The sequence below is a fragment of the Strix uralensis genome, chromosome 10 (genome assembly GCF_047716275.1).
Source record: "Strix uralensis isolate ZFMK-TIS-50842 chromosome 10, bStrUra1, whole genome shotgun sequence".
Lineage (NCBI taxonomy): Eukaryota > Metazoa > Chordata > Aves > Strigiformes > Strigidae > Strix > Strix uralensis.
The window spans coordinates 15,062,647-15,078,280 of NC_133981.1; the positions used below are offsets into that span (position 1 = coordinate 15,062,647).

The 15,634-nt window shown below is 36.9% G+C and overlaps 1 protein-coding gene across 4 annotated transcripts in view; it reads right to left on the bottom strand.

Annotated features, from left to right (window-relative positions):
* Positions 1-15,491, bottom strand: part of APPL1 (adaptor protein, phosphotyrosine interacting with PH domain and leucine zipper 1) — a 32,412-nt gene extending 16,921 nt beyond the window's left edge. For 3 of the 4 annotated variants that reach the window (XR_012630264.1, XM_074879319.1, XM_074879317.1), the window contains exons 1-11: positions 15,324-15,491; positions 10,472-10,570; positions 9,346-9,405; positions 7,382-7,453; positions 6,499-6,586; positions 4,872-4,913; positions 3,998-4,056; positions 3,371-3,517; positions 1,832-1,914; positions 1,572-1,730; positions 103-291 (exon numbers count right to left, since the gene is read on the bottom strand). Coding sequence is in view for 3 of the 4 variants with exons in the window: in XM_074879319.1 (XP_074735420.1) it covers positions 103-291; positions 1,572-1,730; positions 1,832-1,914; positions 3,371-3,517; positions 3,998-4,056; positions 4,872-4,913; positions 6,499-6,586; positions 7,382-7,453; positions 9,346-9,405; positions 10,472-10,570; positions 15,324-15,377 (1,052 nt within the window). In the remaining variant the exon portion in view is untranslated. The remainder of the gene's footprint in view (positions 1-102; positions 292-1,571; positions 1,731-1,831; positions 1,915-3,370; positions 3,518-3,997; positions 4,057-4,871; positions 4,914-6,498; positions 6,587-7,381; positions 7,454-9,345; positions 9,406-10,471; positions 10,571-15,323) is intronic. The other variant, XM_074879318.1, reaches the window with a different exon arrangement.
* Between the last annotated feature and the right edge of the window lie 143 nt (positions 15,492-15,634).

Below are 15,634 nucleotides of genomic sequence, written 5' to 3' on the forward strand. Positions count from 1 at the left end.
AAATCTATCAAGCTATAATCTGGCCAAAAGTAGGCCATCTTTCTTTTCTTAATTAGTGAGTCCAGTATTACCTACAGATAACAGTAATGTAAGAATACTTACTTTTTGCCATCAAAAGATGTTATCTGAAAACAGTACCGTCTGTCTTCACAGTCCACAGCCATTACAGAACAATTATCTATATCCATGACAAGTCCCCCAGCTACATCACCTCTTGCCTGGCTCATCAGATTTCCACCTTGAGTGAAGTAAAACTGTCTCTCCCAACTGGAAGATACCAGCCCTGTCTTACTAAAAGATGAAGAGGTTCTTAGTTAGTAGATTAAGAGTTCAGCTGAGCTGAAAGTCACATGGAACAAACCATCTGGCACTAAATAGAACTTTTTTCCCCATTTACTGTTTTAGGTTAGCTTTACAGCTAAATTAGTCTCTTTACACCCATTATTTTTTCCATGCTAAACCTATTGCTGGGCAAAGAATACATAAAACAGTAATAATTGCTTTCTTAAATTATGTGAAACAATTTAGAATAAAAAGGCATCAGTTTTGATGATCAGCTTTTATGGTATTGCTTTACACAATATGCATCTTCAAGTGATATGCATTATCAATATAGTTGATAAGACCTCTGAACTCCACACTTACATTGTTAAGACTAAGTTTTAAAAAACTTCGTGCTAAGAATTAGCTTAGTCATGTAAGATACCTCAACTTTCAAACATTTTGTACCATTTCCAAAATTTTGCTTAGAGCATGTTGGTTTTTTTAGTGGTGTGGGTTGTTTCTGTTTTTTTTTTCCCCAGAACTACAGAAGAGGAACAATCTGAAACCAAAAATCAGTAACACTTGCAGTTTGGCCTCTCTTCTTGTTCAGATACTCTCTTCAATATTAATTGCTGCAACTGTGTTCTACTACAGAAATTCATTCAGCAAGTATGTTACTCTAACTGTTGTTGTAAAAGTAATCTACATTTTTTAAAAAATTCCTTGGAGCTTATTATATAATTTACAGAAAAAACTCTGAGTATTACAACTTATTTTTAATAACTATAAAAATGAGCTGCTAGACTTTAATAGAGTAACAGCTCCCTCCAGTGGACAAAAGACTACCCCATGAAATTGAGAAGGCCATTCAAAGTTATTTCGATTAACAGAGAATGTTTTGCCTTGTATATCTCAAGCTTGTCGTATTTTATTAGTAATTTGAATCTCAGATCTCTAACAGATACTTACAGAACAATCCTGATAGCTGCAATCTTGCCGTTTTCCAATTACAATCAAGTGAAACTGTGCTCTCAAACTTTTTCTTTTTGATGTGAAAATTCAGGCAAAATTAGACTAAAATCAGAATAATGCTTTGCACCTGAATGACACTATGTCAGTGTAACAATTAAATTAATATTAATTAAGTGAAGGAGTCAAAGAAAGAAACAGAACAGCTCCTATGTGACTTACTCAACTAAGTATGTAAAATCAGCATAGCTAACTTCAAAAAAAGTTGCATACTTTTTTTAGCTTTCCTTTCCCAAAATTAAATACTCTGAAATTTTGAAGTACCAAGTTAGTCTTACTTTCTTGCATTGAGATAGCCAGCTTTCCGTGTTAGATTTCTATGGACAGGAAATTTCATAGGATCAGGATCAGGCAAATACAGTGGATCACTAGCTACTTCCAAGTCCTCAATAGTTTGTTGCATGTTTTCTACTTCACACTCCATTTCCCTGCGAACACTAAGGTAAATAATGTGTTATTAACAAAGATAACTTATTAATCAGTAGAAACATAAAAAATAATTGTCTAATAGTTCAAAATTGCAACAAAAACAACTTACTTCTGTACACTTGTGCCAATATTGGTCAAAAATTCTTCCAATTGCTCAGTAAGATTTTCTGAACCCATTTTAAAAAAACTTATCTTTCAAAAAAAAGAAAAAGAGGAGGAAAAGGGAGAATTTAGTCATTAATAAAACTACATTAACAATTAACAGATGAAACCATAGGAGGTTAAAGTTTCTCAGAGAAATCTTTCATCCCTCACTCCCATCAAAGCCTCTCAGTAAAGGCATGGTTTTGTCTGCAAGTGAAGGCTGATGCTGACATTGCAGTGGGATTTCACTGTGTCAAGAGAATGCGCAAAGTCACCTGGAGGAAATATAGAAATATGCAGATAGTGCCCTGCAAAATAAAAAGATCTGATCTTTCAGTGATGTCAAAGTCTCTCTATACTTTTTCAAGATCACCAGTCTGCTAACTGTTGTGTTATGGGTGGGGTTATTTGGGGGGCATAGGGGAGGGGAAACCTATGAGGACTTGTCCAGAACCATCCTCTAACTGTGGACCCTGCCAAGGAAACCTGACAATATTTATCTTAAATAGAGTGTGCTCCATATTGGTCCAGAAAACCTGCCACATCTAAATTGAGTTTAGCCATATGAAATCTCAGAATAGGGAATCACAGGGTATGGCCCTGCCCTTCCCATTCTTAGATTCAGCAAAAACCTGCACCTGAACAAGTTGCACTATCTACTTTGCTACAGAAAACATTCAGAGCTTAGTTCTGAAATAGAAGCTGCAAAGTTTCAAAAAGAAGTAAGAGTTTTTCTTGGACTTGGGAAGCTTTCAGACAGTATGTAGAAGTTAAGTTCTACTCAGGACACTGTGGCAGTGCCAAATGCTTGAGTCTGACTTTGTTTTAAAAAAACCATACCGATGACATATTTCTGAAAATACAAGTTAAGTCTCTACAAAGAACTTTTTCATAACTGTATTTTCTATTGCACCCATCCTCAAATAAACCAATCATAAACTCATTTATATTAAACAAAACCAAGACCGAATGATTTTTAGCATTTCAGTTCTTCCACACCCTTGGCTGAAAACAGTAGTGATGTGACTTTGATAATTATCTCACCTCAGAATAGCTGCCACAGGAGAGAGTTTAACTGTCTTCACATTACTTTCTAAGAAGTTACACTTCCATGTGGACTTCCATGCATGAAAGTTTTCATCAGCTATTCCCATTAGTGAGGAAAAAAAGTTCCCAGCAATGAAAATTTAGGCAGTGCATTAAATTTAGCCATCTGGGTTTTGGGGTAGAATTTTATATTTGTCACCCAGACTTTCCTAAAAGATTCTCCAATGGGAGTGAGGGTACGTCATGACGAGATTCATGTACTGAGTGGGAAATGCCTAGTGCTAGCTAATGACACTGTTCATGGCAGCAGCTGTGACAGCTACAGGGATGAGGATGGGATATTTCTTCTTCGCCATTTGCTTCCTTGGATTGCAAAAGAGGTCTTGCAATGGATTTCAGTACATGAAGTACTTTTACATCTTCTTTCAGACCTACAGCTTTCAGAATCTGAAATTACCTGAGCTTGCATGTATCCTAGCAAGGGTTCTAGCATAGCGATTTTCTTTTTGTACTGAAGAGTATTTAATGCACAGAAATAATGCATCATAGTCTGATGCTGTTTTTTCCTTGAAGTATACACATCTTCTGTAACTTCAGCCTTGATCTACAGAGAAACAGACAGGGGGAGGGGGAAAAAGGAACATTTGAGACTTGGTATTCATCACATGCCTTCTGGACAGCTTTATAGTCAGCATGGAAAACTCAACACAGTAATGTTCTCTACACTCTATCATCAGCAATTGCATATTTTACCCTACAATTCCACTTCTCTAACTTATACGTGAGAGATACATGAAAAACAACTACAACGTTCTTTTCTCCCTGGAAAGTGCAGTTATTTCTTTACAAAAATAAATTGAATATAGTATCACAATCTTAATCATAGAGCATTTTTCAGTACAAAAGAGGCATTTATTGGGCAAGCCTGCTTTTCTGTTCTGAAGCAAACTGTCTAGGGTGCTAAAACATAAACTATCAAACTTCAGGTAGAATCTGACATACATTGTCTTCCATCATAAATACATAGATGAAAATTATTTATCTCCTCTAAAAATCTTAATATTAAGTATTTGGTTTTACGAACCTTTTCGTTTTCCCTTCTTTTTGACAACCGACTGTATCTGGTAATGGCAGCATCATGGTCTAAGCAATCAAGAGAGAATGTACAATCATTTTGGTAACTTAATGGCTTATGAAACAGAGCAGAAAACCTTTTATATCACTGTGTGTTGCACAGCCAGCTGAATGCAAAGTTCTGTTATATTAAAACCTTTAAGAATTGTTCTTGCCTGTCTATAATTACTTCAGTACCACAAATATTTAGGCTGAAGAAGAATTCTAACCAGCTGCAAATATGGCTAAATTGTTACAAATTTCCCTAAACATCTAATATTCTTCAAAGAAAAAAATTTTTATAAGTAGAAACAACTTTCCATCATTAAAACCTGTGTCTAATCTTTTTTTGCTTCTAAAGCAATGAAGCAATTTACACTGAGATAAGCAGAATCCTTACTTAATCTTTACGTAAATAATATGTTCTCTGTAGTAGAGCTAGCTAAAAAAAGTAACTTCTGACAACAGGGAAGAGAACTATCAAATGAGTTTTAGGGAGGTAAAATTTGTTTATTAATCCAGTCCTGACTTTAAGAAGTGAGGTAGCACCTTACTATTTTTAGTAATTTTGGTAGCATAATCCTAAATTATTTAATAATTATATATACATTTTGAGTATTGTAAAAAAAGACTAATACTGTCAATTTGCCTTAACACTTCGGTACACAAAGCAGGGATTTACAAGTGACTCAAGGCAAGCTGGGTGCTTAAGTATCACTGAAAAAAATTACATGTTAATCAGTCACTTTAAACCTTGCAAATAACTTCACTAGTTTTCTGAGTAAATAATCTACTATAATACTGCCATCTTGTAATATCTGTAACATTAAGTATTTTACACTTACCATTGCTTGCAATTTGGAAAACTTCTTTTAGAGTTAGTATCTCTACAAAACAACATATCACAATTTAAATAAGTTGTTATTAACATAACATTTATACATTAAGGTTTCTATTGCAATATTTCACTACTGAACAGTTGTAGGTCATACCTTGTACCATGCTGAGTTAAAAGCACAGGTGCTATGTGGCCAGGGAAGTCTGCTCCTACATAGGGCCCGAGTATCATTTATGTGGCTGTTTGGTTTACCAAAAAAAGATACTCTAAATTAAGGAGGAACTTCTTTTCAAAATACTTTGAAAGACATCGTCAATACAGATTCGTCACCTACAGTTCTGGTCAGAGTTCTGGTCTGAGTTGGGGAAGTGGAAACACAGGAGATGGGGAAGTATCATGGGATCAAAGGAAAGCCCCAAACACATTGTGATTCCTCCTACCTAAAATCAGTCATGTTCTAGATGGTTCTTTAGTCCCAGTGTATCAGGGAGCAGAAAACAGCGCAATACTTAGCACTTGTTCTGATCTTCATCGTGGTTTTGTGTCATATTACAACATCAACAGAGAGCTATGTTCAACTTTATGGTAAAGCAAAGAGAAAGAAAAAACATGGAAAAGCTTTACAGAAAGTGCCTGTGAAGTCCATAAAGTATGGCATCATTAAATACTACATCAGTTGGTGGTTAATAACTTCCCAGTAGGAAAATTCAATTTGCAATTATTGCTTCAGGGATGCTTCTTCAGGAAATATTAACTGGAGATTTCTCCAGGTTCTGAGGAGTAATACTAGCCTTGAGATACTCATGTGCCCTTTCTCAGAGAGCATCATCTACTTAATCCATAATTTTGTAACACACTATTGCCAAAGAAGTATTTTCCAAGATTCATAAAGAGTAGAAGACTTGTGGAAGGGCTGTAATTTTGATTTCAATTTAGACTTAAGACATTCATATGTTAGGTATAACCACTCTAGGATATTCACATTAGGGATTTATGCTATTTTGGTTTTAACTGTTATCATTTATATTTGAAACCATGTGCCACACCAGCCTATTCACTTTAGCATCTTGAGTAAAACCTATCATAGTCAGACATGTTATATATTATTCTAGACCAGGCAGAGTAAGATACAGCTGTTACAAAAGAAAGAAGTTGGAAGCATCTTATGCCTGCATGTAAGAAGTCACCTATGTTACCAGCAGTGTGGAAGAGCCACCTTACTAAATCTTAATAATATAACAAGTACTACAACTTTGGCACTTTGCCTTTTGAGTTTAGTCCAGCCACTATATTGTCATGGTATTATCATATATACAAATGTTTCCTGAACATGAAAACGATCTGAAATTATTCTTTCCTAATGTTTACAGTACCTGCAAAATTTTCATCTTGAATAGAAGTGCTTCCATAATATAAACAATATTTTTCTTGGAACAGTAAGTGTTAAGTTCTTCAACTGTAATACTCATGAATAGAAATAACTTACATTTTTTAAAAAACTGGGAGATGCTTACTTTTGAGAGCTGAAAAATAAGTGGCGTATTCTATTTAGTGAAACAGCAGCCATGGAGATTAAATGGTGTGGTTTTTTATTGCTGCTGTTGATAAAAACGGTATTTGTTCGAGCACTCTACCTTTTAGATCCCTTTCTTTAAACTGGGTAATAGGAAACATCATTGCATCTGCAAGTTGAGTTGAAAGTACTGCATGGCAAGAGCTGAGCTGTAAAAGACAAGAGAAAGAAGGAAATTTTAGGAAAACAGTGCTGAGACTAAATCAAATCAAGATAGATTGACATCAATTTCATTCAAAGATGACACATACAACTCAAACATAATTTTGCACATTCATTTTTTTGCAACTACTCTTTTCTAGCTTCCTGATCTCATCACTAGCTTTTTATAGAAACCTTTAGAGTTTAGTATTTGTCCCTACTTTTCCAACTTTATTCCAAGTGGATCATGTCAGAAGATGGCCTCATACATTCTGATGACTAGTCAGTTTATTTCTCCAGTCTCCCTCCAGCTACATCACAGCCCATCTTTCACAGGTTACTGAGGTAGAACAAATGTGTTCTTCCTCCCAAAATTCTGTTTAAGGAGAGGGATCACAGAAAAAGTCCTGATGCTAAATTGTCTTTTGTAAGAGTCAGTATGTCTCTAATACAGACACAGCACGAGGTTCATTTGTCCATCAGGTATCTAAAAATCAGGCAATGCAAATACCCTCATGAAAAAGAGTTTCTAACGGCCATTCTGTAACATTTTATGGCTGTACCTACAGTAAGTTAAACTACATTCTTTCTCAACAATGTATCCTCATTTTGCTGAGTTGATTCTATATCTTCAGGTCATGTAACTTTAATATATGCTGCAATATACAATTCAGTGTTAACTTATTGACAAAAGAAAGCCATTTCTGTACCTCCTATCTTAAAAAAGGCTGGAATAATTAAGCAAGTTAAAGTCTATACATGACAACATTAGCAAAGTAAGTGAAACAAATAAAAGTACTTGCCTCATCTATCACTTTTGCAAATTGCTGTAGAGTGGAAGTCATAACTTCATCATCTCCCCCTAGTGGAAAACGCTAAAAGAAAATAAAAGGAGGCATGTTTGCAGTGTTTTCTGCCATTCACAAAACTGTATTAATCATGTCTATAAATATATTAGGTATTCCATTACATTCAAACATTATACAGTTAAGATACACTGAAGCACTTTATTGTCCTGTGGAGAAGGAATATTGGGGGCATGGGAGGAAGTAATAAACAATTCTCATTTTTAAAAAATAATTCTATTTTCAAAATATATTAATTCATTAATCCAATTAATAATTTTACAAAGTAATTAATAGATTTTATTATTAAAAAAAAAAATCAGGAAAGATGCAGACTTGACATCTATGAAGATTTTTATCCAGCTTTGCAAATTATTTTAAAATTATAAAAAATTAAGCAATATTTGGTGATTATCTTAAATTCCTAGCTCTTAAATTACGTGATTACATGAAATTTTCAAACCAGCCAAAACAGTTTACTTCTAAAAGGCCTCAATGGAGGTTACCCAAAATATGACCAAAATGATCACAACTGAAAAAAAAATAATCCAGTTAAAACATCATTTGTGTATTTTTAAGATAATCTCCTGACTGGGAAAAAAAGCAGTCCAAAGGAGACCAATCATAAAAATAATTTAAAACACTTGGAAATATTCAAAAACACAGCTTCTTTATTAAAAATCTTGAGCAGCTCCTTCCAGCTTGTTAGGTCCCCCCCTCCTTCTTCTCAATGAATGTAACAAACTATAATTGAAATAAGGATATTTGGTGTATATTTTGATATCCATAACTGCTAACAAATATCTTCCCCTAACTGGTTCTTCTAAATTGAAACTAGTTCTTTTCATTTTGATTTTGCAAATACTGTATTTTTGCTAGGAAATGGCAGAAACAGTGCAATTCATTAAATAGCTGTGCCATTAAAGTCAATTTGGTATTGTATGAACAATGTTAAAACAATTCAAATGGCAGTATTGCAGCTACTTCTGAAAAAAAAAAAAAAAAAAGCAGAAATAATTTAATTCCTGCTATAATTCAGAGAGTGCACAGACATCTTAGGCAGCATTTCCAGTCTGTCATTAGGAACATAAGACTTTTTTTTTTTTTTTTAAATAAAGACACCCTACATCTCCCTGTTTCTCCATCTCTTCCTAATGGGACTACTGTAGGTATGAATACTCACTATTCTTTTGGATCAGCACCACTGTATTTTTGATCCTATCTGCATTACACCTATTCGTTAGTAACATTTAGCAAAAGAAAAATAGTGTCATCTCAGCCCTCTAGAAAGACTCACCAAACCAAAATAATTTGTAAATAGTACATTTTCCAGTTTATCTCATTAGGTGGAGAATGATGATAGGGACTGCCAGCCTCCTTAAAAGAAGCAACTTTTTGTTTTTAACGTGCATCTCAGAAGAGGGGTCCCAGAAGCACAGCTACAAAAAGGAAACCCTTCACAGTACAGGCTGCCAGAGGAGAAAGTTAGGAGTCCACAACCCACGCTTTCAGAGATGGAATTATTCTCACTACGAGGGTAAATTATGGTTGTTAAATGAAGACTGATATGCAATCTCTCCTCTTTGTGACTAGTAAAATTAAAGCACTTAACAGTAAACAGGTTTATATACAAAAACAAACCACCACCATGACCCTGAGCAACCCCCAGACACTGATCCAAAAGTGAAATATTTCAGAACTTACTAATATTCATCATGGTAAGAGAAACTTCATTCTGTTTTACTTGGAAGAACTAACATGATGACAGTAAATTCTTTTGGCAAAAATTCAAGCCACCAACCACAGCAATTTATTTTATCTGGACCAAACCTAAACATGTTCTACAGTGTGCTCTGGGAGATAAAAGACTACAAAAATACACAGTCCTGACCACATAAAGACAACAATGATTTACACAGTACCTGTTTCTCATATTCCTTCAGAAGCTTTGAAGTCAGATGAGTTGCTGCACTTAATTCATTCTGATTTAAAACAAAACAACCACAAAACCAAGCTTGTTACTTTTTGATTTAAATTAATATTAAAAAAATCACATATTTAAAGAGAAAACTATTACAGACATGGAACTTAAAATCTGACTACAGATTTTCAGAAAACCTAAGCATCCTGCCCTTCAATTTCTCTAACATTGCTGAGTTACAGGTAATCAGTTTTTACAAATACCAAGTTCACAGCCTGTACTATGTGGACTGATTTCTGTATTTTTCACATTAGGCAATGCATATTTACATTTAATTATTTCAAATTAGCTGCCCTAGTTACTGAGTATTAGGAATCTGTGCAGGAAAGACAAGATTACAATGAACCTCAGTACTACCAGGTTACAAACTGCTCTGTACATGTACACAGACAAGACCTAATTAGCAGATTCATGGTATGGAATAACTTCATCTTTCATGATGCAGTTGAAGGAGAAAGCACAGAAATTACAAGCTAAATAGGCAATAAAGTAAAACTACATAGCAGCAAACCTACAATAAACACACTAGTCATAACAGTAAAAACAACAGTAAAATAAAAATATGAAAACCAACAGTAATAAATCAGTAAAAAAGTCAAAGAGTTCAAGTACATACAAATTAAAAATACAGCCATAAACTCATTTTTCAGAAAAAACACATAAAACAAGATTCTGGCTTTGGCATAAAAGTGCAGTTACTTATAGATGATAAGCAAAACATGAATATATTGTGGGTAAAAAATTATCTCCCACTTGGTACATACTAAGGTCATGACAAGAAACATTTTAGAAACACTTGGGAAATACAATAGAACTACTAGAAGACAAGAAAATCTTTTTACTTGTCATAAGAAATTCTGTTGCAAAAGAAATCACAAGAATTTAGTCTTTACCACTCCCTAACACATAGAAAAACAATAATTTAATTCTTATTTTGTTTCACTTCCACATTTAAAGAATGTAGAAGTTTAAAAAAAATATTACTTGTAAGAATTTTTAAAAAAGCAAGAGACATTAAATGTGGTTCAAAAGCTTTATAATGCATTCAAAAATTTCATTAACATTACCTGAGCATCATATATTCTGTGCATGGCTTGAAATAACTGATTGATGTAATTGGAAATTGCAGCAGCATCTTCTTCAAATACTCCCAGCAAAGACCGGGTCTGTAAAAAAAATGAAACACCCAAGACACTAACATGTCAACTTAGAAAAACAGTATTTAAATGTAACAGAATTTCAAAGTTAAACAGCGTTGTTTCAGGTTTCATTACTGAAAGGTTTATAAACCCTTCAATACTGTTTACAGGAATGATATCTGTTGCATGCCAGAGAATCTTAAAGATATCCAAGCTCAGCCTCACTCCTGCTGTGTGCCTCTCTCCAGGTTAAAACAAGTACATTTTCAGGAAGGAAAGGACCAAGGGAGATGGCTAAGTGTATAACAAAGTTGAAACTGTGGGCAATTCCTGGACCCACTATGGTACATCCCTAAGGAAAAGGGTATAGATGACTAGTATTAAATAGCATGCCAGGTATACACATTTCTTCTGCAGTGAGATCAAAACACCAGGCTGTGGCTTTCTGATACTATCCACCCTGCACAAAGACAGCTGCTGGCTGTGCTTGGACCTGTAATTCACCAGTGCAATAACAGTCAATTCTGTAATCAAAAGGCTGAGGAACTAAAAGCTAAACCAATCCAAAACAGTACAACCTACATCATGTATTTTAAGATCAACAGGTTTCTCCCCCTCACCACTTAACAGTGAAAGGGAGTGAAAACATCCTTGTCCTTTTGTCCTTACCTCAACTTGTCAATCGGTCTGTTCCTTAGCTGGTGTCACCCACAAGCTTGATGACTATGCATCCTACTGCACTGCCTGCATCACTGATGAAGGTGCTTAACAGTATCCACCCCAAAATCAACCTCTTTACCACTGTCCACCTATTAGACTTCAAAACACTGATCACTACTCTTTAAGCCCAACTATCCAGCCAGTTTTTCCACTCAGGTCACAATCTCCGGCCAGAAGAATGTTACCTGAAACCGTGTCAGAATTCTTGCTTAAGTCAAGGTAAATGACATCCACTGATCTTCCCTGTGATGAAATGACTGGCTCTGGATGAGAGGGCAATCAGGTTGCTCGGGCGCAATTTGCCCTTAGGCTTAAAGGAGATGCTGACTCAGTGTTCTTTAATCCTTTTTTGCACTTGGAAGTAATGTTACTCCTTACCAGAAGGATATGGAATAGGTTCCTTCCACCAAAACAAAAACCCAAAAGGGGAAGAGCAGAGAATGTACCTGTAACTCTCCACAGACTACATTTGCTTTTCCTGATAGCAAATACTGGTTGGGATGCTTGGATGTAGAAACAGGAGTATTGCTTGCAAGATGCACAAAATAAACCCTTTAACTCTAGTAATGTTTTAGCAGGATGACCGTGCTTTGGTTTTAGGTTAACACTATAATTAATGTCCAGACAGAAACTGGAAAGAATTATAAGTATGTAACTGTTTTTCCTGAAAAATTATGATTGTTAAACACTTGAAATTGGAAATTCTTTTTCTTAGTCCTTCCTAGGCTAAATAACTGTAGTTTCCTCAAAGAGGAAGGGAAGGAACTTACGGGACCTCGGAAAAGAATGAAAGACTGACACAAGAAGTCTGGACATCAGGAAAACCTCTCTGATGAGATTAGCAAAAAGCACTGCATCACCCTGCATATGAATTGTGGGGGTTTTATTATTAGGAATTCTTGCTATGTCAAAGACTTGTCTTGAACTGACTTAGACTTTAGTCCATCTCCCCTTGAACCATGGAGGTCTTTTTCAGCTGCTTTTCTGATTTTCTGCTTTTAATGATAACCAAGAATTACATATTAAACCTGTACAAAGTGTATTATTTGACCATTCTTTGGACATGAAATTCTTTTATTTAACTTGAATTAGATGCCTGGCTGTCTCACAAATATTGTCATACGATATAATGCCTACAGGATAGTTAAATATAAAAAAGATATAATCAAACAGCATCATCAACACAATAAATCACTTTAATGGTGGTTCTAGTTTATAAAGCAACTGGAAAAGAGGGGTAGAGGAGGAAAGAGGTGGAGAAGAACTCAAAACGTTTGCCAGGTGTGGCAACAGGTTGTGTCACCTTAATAGCTGTGACTCTCCCATTAAAGGAGACATACATGAAGGAATGCAAAAGAAAAAAATTACATAGTACCATAACCACTGAATTATATACTCATGACCTTTAAACCTGAACATCAATAAAGCTGAACTTGCAATTTTAAAGGAGTATCATGTAAAGTGTCTGGATTATGCCTACTCTTTAAAACTGTAGAACAAAAGCATTTCTGGTTTATTGTAAAAATATGTTACTGACATCCGAACTTCAAACTGACATTGTATGATATTGATGGAAAGAAAATAACCTGAAACTGCAAACAGGCTATGGCAGACTATTGCTTAGCAAAAAATTAGAGGAATTGTTTACTCAGGTTTCTAGTAAAATTTTGCATCACTCTGCATGTTCTTTAAGATGCTTTCAACCCATTTATACGAGCAGGTACACTAGAAACTACCAGTGGTAAACTGCACAAAGAAACCACCTAGTTAGAAGTCAGTGAACTGTAAAGCATTCTATGTCATCATATGTATGGCAATGTAAGTGACATGACATAGAGCCTATACTATCAAGTCTCTTGGCTTTTTTATTGTGCAATGCTTCAGGAATGCAAATAAGTCTGAGCAGAAACTCTCTCTAAATATATATTACACACATACTCAGTGTTTATATATATGTCCTAAGTTAATATTTAAATTGCACTGCTTTGCCTAGCAAAAGACAATGTTAAACTTGTCATTTGGTTTACATCTAAAAACAGTGGTTAGATTTTAATCCTGAGAAAAGAGGAAATGAATGGGTTTTGCCATTTTAGAAAAGCCTTTCCTTCCCTCAGATGCAGAGTAAGTTTGATATGATGTTTATATACCTAAAGTTAGTGTCTTAAACATGACACTGAAGTTAGTGTCTAAAGGTGCAAAACTCCAGTCCATAGTTCAGCACTAAACAACCTAGACTGATGATCTTTTTCAGAAATTACAGCATGAACACATCAATCACAAAGTCATGATAACTCCTAAAGAAAGCAAGGTTTCTTGTTTCTTCAAGCAACATTTGTTGCCATTTTCATTGTACTGATTTCAAAATAACAAAAATGAACTAATAGAAGACTATAGAGTCCTTGTTATGTTCTTCTATGAGGTGGTTAGCCAGAGAATTCACCTGAACTTGAAGATGTAAAAAAAAGACCTGAATTCACCTTGACATGAAGATGTAAAATTTTGTGGCTAAAATAGAAGAAGATATTGGCAAATCTAATAGTTTAAGCACATCAAACTCATTGGGCTAAATTAGGCTTTGCTAGTCTGTATCACAAATAACCTAAACTGGAAGATTCTAGAATTTATAATTATGTTCCAATATGTAACTTCTTTGCATGTTCTTCCCAAATGACATTCCAGTCTTAATTGCTTGGAAAAAAAACCCCTACATCCCACTTTTTAGGAGTCCTAAGTTTATCTTACATTTGACATTGCCTATAAAGTTCTGACTTCCGCATACTGAGAACAGACCTTCAAGAGATAATTTTGTTAAATTACTGTAACAGTTTAAATTTTTTTTTCTCTTCACAAGAGTATATCAGGTTTAGTCTCTGGCCCAGAGACCACACTACAGGCTAGCCCTCATCTAACATCTAGTATTTGAGCTACATGGGCCACTCACAAAGCAATGATACACTTTCTGCACGGCCTTTCTCTGTTGCCTTTTCTAAGTCGTCCCTCCACTCGATGTAGATTTGTTAAAATGGTTGTCATTTGGGGTGTTAAAATTCCCTATTAAGCAAGTGAAACTTTCTCTTCCTATGGTTGAGGTATCAAAACTACCAATGCATATATTATTACAATATAGGAAGCCTTGCTTGTCTACCCAGACAATGCAGCAAAACAAGGATCTTAATTCAAAAGGCTGCGATAAAAGAAAATACATTGTAAACTTTTTTTTTTCTTTTGCATCTAGGAAGAGCAGTACAAAGTACTTGCACTGGTTTCTCTTGCTGGCAGCAACGACAGCAACTGAATAAAGCACTTCCTGCTTAATAGTAGTATGAAATGCCAATGCAATACATGGCATCCCTGACAAAGGTCAAGCAGCAGAGATGGAAGTGAAGACACCAGAGCAATTAAAGGCCTCTCAGCACCATGCGTTTCCCACCTACTCACAGCCTTAACAACCGCCACGATAACCGCATCCGATAACTACTTTTCATACGCATCTATTAAACCTTAATGCGTTTATCGTAAAAAATAAAGATAAGAAAAATCGACTTGAGAAGTAAAGACGGGTTTTGTCAACACGAGGTCTCCAAAATAAATCATGAAGGTAAACGCGGGGGTGGGGCAGTGAGGGAGCCAATGCACGCTGAAGCACAGTACCTCTGGAAAATCGCTACCGAGCTCGCCCCTGTGCAAACAGCTCCCCAGCCCGCAGGACACCCGGGAGGAAGCGGTGGTGCGAACGGGAAGACCCTGCCGCGGACACCGGGGCGAGACCTCGCAGGGGGCACTGCCCAAGCTGACAGCCCGAGAGCCGCCGCTCCTGGCGCCAAGCCCCCGCCCCGCCACAGGGGCGAGAAGGACAGGAAGGCACCTGGCCGTGCACGCAGCGTCCCCGCCCCGCGGCCGCGGAGCTTTCCCCTCCCGCCCGGCCGCCACCGAGACTCCTCAGCATCTCCCCGAGGGAACACGGGGGGAAGGAGAGAGAAGGGAGCCGCGCTAGGCCCGGCGCCCACGCGATGGGCCCGATCTGGCCTCCGCCCACCGGGCTGCGTGTTGCCTCTCTTACCTGGGGGCTGTCTTCCAGCGTCTCCTCGATGGGGAGCTTGTCGATGCCGGGCATGGCGGCCGCCGGGGTTGACTCTGCGCCGCTACAGCTCCCGCACCCCACAGCGCCCAGCTGACTGCTCCCCTCCCCTCGGCCCCAGCCACAACACGGGCGCCCCCGCCCGCTCCGCGCCGGATGTCCCACCCCCACGCCGCCCGCTTGGCCTTTCTATTGGTTCTTCCCGCAGCCTGCCCAGCTCGTTACTGGTGAGCGGGTCCATCCGTTTGCCCGCACGCGCGCGCGGGGCTGCTGGCGCCGGGAGGTGGGACGCG